The sequence below is a fragment of the Penaeus monodon genome, chromosome 14 (assembly GCF_015228065.2).
Source record: "Penaeus monodon isolate SGIC_2016 chromosome 14, NSTDA_Pmon_1, whole genome shotgun sequence".
NCBI lineage: Eukaryota > Metazoa > Arthropoda > Malacostraca > Decapoda > Penaeidae > Penaeus > Penaeus monodon.
The window spans coordinates 6,470,562-6,476,760 of record NC_051399.1 but is presented as its reverse complement, the minus strand read 5'-3'; the positions used below and the strand labels follow the sequence as shown (position 1 = coordinate 6,476,760).

General features: G+C 42.2%; 1 protein-coding gene across 1 annotated transcript in view; it reads left to right on the top strand.

Moving 5' to 3' along the window:
* LOC119580811 (glycogen phosphorylase-like) overlaps positions 1-6,199 on the top strand; it is a 19,747-nt gene extending 13,548 nt beyond the window's left edge. The window contains exons 2-7 of the mRNA XM_037928937.1: positions 1,240-1,524; positions 1,861-1,992; positions 2,339-2,450; positions 2,781-3,007; positions 3,851-4,104; positions 4,264-6,199. Coding sequence (XP_037784865.1) covers positions 1,240-1,524; positions 1,861-1,992; positions 2,339-2,450; positions 2,781-3,007; positions 3,851-4,104; positions 4,264-5,569 — 2,316 coding nt within the window. The 3' untranslated portion in view covers positions 5,570-6,199. The remainder of the gene's footprint in view (positions 1-1,239; positions 1,525-1,860; positions 1,993-2,338; positions 2,451-2,780; positions 3,008-3,850; positions 4,105-4,263) is intronic.

The window sequence follows — 6,199 nt, the reverse complement described above, 5'->3', positions numbered from 1 at the left end:
CTGACACACACACACACGCTCTGACACACACACACAACACACTCTGACACCACACACACGCTCTGACACACACACACACACACACGCTCTGACACACACACACACACACGCTCTGACACACACACACCCCACACACACACGCTCTGACACACCCACATACACACACGCTCTGACACATCACACACACGCTTGACACACACACACACACACGCTCTGACACACACACACACACACACGCTCTGACACACACACGCTCTTGACACACACACACACACACACATGCTCTCTGACACACAGCGACACACACACACGCTCTGACCACAACATACACACGCTCTGACACAACACACACGCTCTGACACACACACACGCTCTGACACACACACACACGCTCTGAACCAACACACGCTCTGACACATACACACGCTCTGACACATACACCACGCTCTGACACCACACACACACACCACACACACGCTCTGACACACACACACACACCACGCTCTGACACACACATGCCTCTTGACACACGCACGCACACGCGCTCGCACTGACACACGCACGCACACGCGCTCTGACACAACGGACACACGCACGCACACGCGCTCTGACACACGCACACGCACGCACACGCGCTCTGACACACGCACGCACACGCGCTCTGACACACGCACGCACACGCGCTCTGACACACGCACGCACACGCGCTCTGAACACACGCACGCACACGCGCTCTGACACACGCACGCACACGCGCTCTGACACACGCACGCACACGCGCTCTGACACACGCACGCACACGCGCTCTGACACACGCACGCACACGCGCTCTGACACACGGACACACGCACGCACACGCGCTCTGACACACGGACACACGCACGCGCGTACACAATAACACACACACTAAAGCGCGTACACAATAACACACACACTAAAGCGCGTACACAATAACACACACACTAAAGCGCGTACACAATAACACACACACTAAAGCGCGTACACAATAACACACACACTAAAGCGCGTACACAATAACACACACACTAAAGCGCGTACACAATAACACACACACTAAAGCGCGTACACAATAACACACACACTAAAGCGCGTACACAATAACACACACACTAAAGCGCGTACACAATAACACACACCAAGTTGTGTGAATGTGATGCCGTTTTATTTACCATGTAAGGTGTGTAGATCCTCTGAACTCACTCTTGCCGTACATTGCAGCGTGTGTACTACCTCTCCCTGGAGTACTACATGGGCCGCTCACTGACCAACACCATGATCAACCTGGGCATCCAGTCGGCCTGTGATGAAGCTCTCTATCAACTTGGATTGGATATCGAGGAACTTGAATCTCTGGAGGAGGATGCTGGCTTGGGCAATGGTGGCCTCGGGCGGTTGGCAGCGTGCTTCCTGGATTCCATGGCTACCCTGGGTATGGCAGCCTATGGTTATGGAATCCGTTACGAATATGGTATCTTTGCTCAGAAGATCCGGAATGGGGAGCAGGTAAGATGGGAAACTTTTTAAGAAGTTCAGATTGATATTTGCATTATATGAGACATACAAAGGTGTTCTCAGACCAGTTGCGTTTACTATGTATTTGTTAATTTAAGCTTTCTTCAATAAAGTAAACATCAATATATTCACTTTAATGCACTACAGTCATGCAATAGTGCATTGACGTGAGTATATCGATGCCCATATTACAGATGGTGTAAATTAATAAGATATTTAATAAAGGTATGATCAATTGGTCGGAGAACCCCTCTGGACATGCATACCTTCAAGTATAGTTTGTTTTCGTGTTCTATAATTGTAGTGATTTTCCATGCCTTCTTAAAGGTTGAGGAGCCTGACGACTGGCTGCGCTTTGGCAACCCATGGGAGAAGGCACGACCAGAGTACATGATTCCTGTTAACTTCTATGGACGCGTAGAGGACACACCCCAGGGCAAGAAGTGGGTTGACACTCAGGTGAGTAGAAGGAAATATATGTTTGATGACATAATAGGAACCACAGAATTTCTATGGATAAAATATTGGTGGTGTTGATTATAGTGTGAAACTTTTTTTTGTAACCTCATCTACTCAGTAGCACATATTAACAATGAGTACATATATAACCATTAGAATTTCAGCATAGAAGAATGAGGCACACCTTTTTTTATTCCTGGTATCAAAATGTTATCTTGTTGCTTTTCTGTTTTATTGAAAATCACTGATGCATCAAATATAATATTTAGATATCTTTATAATATGAATGGTGAGGAATTGTTTTTATTCAATTTCGGTAGATAATTGTTTTACCTCCATGTTGCAGATTGTGTTTGCTATGCCATATGATAACCCTATTCCGGGCTACAAGAACAATGTTGTGAATACCATGAGGCTGTGGTCTGCCAAGTCTCCCAATAACTTCAATTTGAAGTTCTGTAAGTGTAGTGTGGCAGGATTTAGATAAGAAACCATTAGTTTTTTTTGCAGATGGAAATTTAGTTACAGCAACTTTCGTTTTCTATGTGTACTGATTAGGTGAAATTGTTATCTTATGATTGCAGAATTGCAGAAGTATTTGTTAAAATACTTCATTCAGAACTATTTTCATAGCGTTTTATGACAATACTTGTCCTAAAATATATATATATTTTTGTTGTAGTGATTTTAACCTCTGGAATATAAAATATGAAATAAAAATCAAGTTCCTATTGTTATTGAAAATAAAATATCAAGTATATGTTGTATAATGTGATGATATGTTTCAGTCAATGATGGTGACTACATCCAGGCTGTCCTTGACCGTAACTTTGCTGAGAACATCTCGCGTGTCTTGTACCCCAATGACAATTTCTTTGAGGGTAAAGAGCTTCGCTTGAAGCAGGAATATTTCATGGTTGCCGCCACTCTTCAGGATATCATTAGACGCTTCAAGGCCTCCAAGTTTGGCTCAAAAGACCAGGTTCGCACGGATTTCGACACATTCCCTGATAAGGTAAGTAAAGCTAATTTACAGGTATTTCTTTCTGACAATGACGGAAAATTGTTATTTCAATGCTATATTTTTTTCTAGCAAGTGACTTTGTTTGTGTGCTTTGCACTTTACAATTATTTCGAGAGATGTACCTCTTCTTGCTATGATAGATTCATCCAAATTCCATTGAATTTGTTTATGTTCATAGTAATGATTATAGTTTATAGAAAAAGATGTCAGGCTCCTGACCAGAATCTTTCTTTGTTAGGTAAAAACTACAGTAAACTCAGTGTCAAAATTTTGTTCTTTGAGGCTGCCTGATGTTTCCTAGGTAATATAAATACTTGAAGGGCCAGAGTCACTGTTACTAGTTGCCACATAACTAGTATGTCATGATAGCTGAAACAAAAACGGCATGATGCCTGGGAACCGGTTAATCTTTGTAGAGCCCTAACACTTTTATTTCAACTTGAATTATTTTGTATACTTTCATAATATGAATGAATATTGCTATCCTGTGACAGTGCTTCGATCTTAAATTAGCCATTGCTGTAGACAGGCATGGATTCTTCTAATTGCTTTCATTATGAATGACCTCCGTAACTTTATTTACCTAACTGTATTAGGTTTCTTTAATATTTCAATAGCTTCTGACATTAAGAAATAATTTTCAAAGCAAAACACCCAAGTAAATTCTCATATAAAGATTATGCATACATTGAGCAAGAAGTATAGTTTGAGCCTCCTATCTATTGCGCAAGGAGTATAGTTAGAACCTTCTGAAATCAAGAGAAGCACAACCATTAAGACGGAATCAAGTAATTGGTCACAAGAATTGAAGTTTGTGGTATGTTCCTATTACAGGTAGCTCTCCAGCTGAATGACACTCATCCTTCCCTGGCCATTCCTGAACTGATGCGCATCTTGGTCGACATTGAGGGTCTCCCGTGGGCTAAGGCATGGGACATTTGTGTGAGGACCTGTGCATACACCAATCACACAGTGCTGCCTGAGGCCCTGGAGCGCTGGCCCACAAGCATGCTGGAACACATTCTCCCAAGACATCTCCAGATTATCTACGAGATCAACCATTTCCATCTGCAGGAGGTCTCAAAGAAGTAAGATCATCAATAGAAGAATTTTGACAGGTTTTATGAACTAATCCTTTAAACTGAATTTTAATTAATACAATAGAGGTATCCTTAAACCTAAAGTATGTGTATGAAGTTCATAATTTAACTACTTTCAATGTTTACTCATAAATGGTTATCTGACAGGTGGCCTGGAGATATGGATCGTGTGAGGCGCATGTCCCTGGTGGAAGAACATGGTGAAAAGAGAATCAACATGGCTCATCTCTGCATTGTCGGCGCTCATGCTGTGAACGGTGTTGCTGCCATTCACTCTGAGATCATCAAGCGAGACATTTTCAAAGACTTTGCGGAAATGAATCCTGAGAAATTCCAGAACAAGACCAATGGTATCACTCCTCGCCGTTGGCTCTTGCTTTGCAATCCAGCTCTTGCTGATGTCATTGCAGAGAAGATTGGAGAAGAATGGGTTGTGCATCTTGATCAGCTTACTAAGCTGAAGCCTCTTGCTAAGGATGCTGGTTTCATCCGTGCTGTGCAAACAGCAAAGCAAGAAAACAAACTGCGTCTCGCTAAACAGCTGGAGCAGGACTATGGTGTTAAGGTGAATCCCTCCTCCATGTTTGATATTCAGGTTAAGCGTATTCATGAGTATAAGCGTCAGTTGCTTAACTGTCTGCACATTATTACTATGTACAACCGCATCAAGGCTAACCCAGGAGCTCCGTTTGTACCTCGCACAGTTATGATTGGTGGTAAAGCTGCCCCAGGCTACCACACAGCTAAGCAGATAATCCGTCTCATTTGTGCTGTTGGTCGTGTAGTAAACAATGACCCTATTGTTGGAGATAAACTGAAGGTTGTATATCTGGAGAACTACCGAGTGACATTGGCTGAACAAATCATCCCAGCTGCTGATCTCTCGGAACAGATCTCTACAGCTGGAACTGAAGCTTCTGGTACTGGCAATATGAAGTTCATGCTTAATGGTGCACTTACAATTGGCACTCTTGATGGTGCAAATATTGAGATGATGGAAGAGATGGGCAAGGAGAACATCTTCATCTTTGGCATGACTGTTGAGGAAGTAGAGGAGCTCAAGCGCCGTGGTTACAATGCTCATGATTATTACAATCGCATCCCAGAGTTGCGCCAGTGCATTGATCAGATCAGCAGTGGATTCTTCTCCCCAAGCAATCCAGACCAATTCAAGGACTTGGTCAACATCCTCATGTATCATGATCGCTTCTACCTGTTCGCTGACTTCGAATCTTACATCAAATGCCAAGATTCAGTCAGCATGCTGTACCAGAAGCCAAATGAATGGACCAGCAAGGCGATCATGAACATTGCCTCCTCCGGCAAGTTCTCCAGTGACAGAACCATTGCACAGTATGGCCGAGAAATCTGGGGGGTTGAGCCCTCATGGGAGAAGTTGCCTGCTCCCCACGAGCCACGTGATACAGATATTACCAGAGAAGAAGCCAAGTAAACCGGATTCTGCCAGGTTTGTCAAGTCTTCTGGTTGTATAGAGTTTGCCTGTGGGATACAATATGTGATAGAAAGATACAGTTCGTTGGGTATGAACCAGTGCTTTGAGAGTTCTCCTTCCGAAGGGAGATCTACCGTCAGTGTTGGATGATCTTTCTCTTGCATTCTTAGTCCTCCTAATAATGTGTACATTTTTGATATTGCTTGTGGTAAAGTGAAGATTGTAATCCAATATCCATTCTCGAAATTGTTCGGCATAAAAGTAATGTTGATATATATATAAATATATAGACAGTATTATACACATTAAGTGATATCATGCCAATTGCCACCTAGTCATGAAAAGAAACCTAACCCTCTTTTGTGCCAGCTTAAATTTTTTTTGTCAGGATTATTAAAAAAAAGCAATCTCATTCTTTCTCTTCAAAACTCATAAGCAAAAATCAAACTTTAATAAAAGGTAATGTGTTTAGACTTGAGTTGTAGTTTATTTAAAATTCTAAAAGATAGATAATTACTATATTTTATAAATATATGGACTTATCTCTAATGACATGCTTGTTATGAGGTACTGTGCAGTTTTATATTTAATTTTATGTCTGCACTGCAGAATAAAGTTGGGTCTCAAAA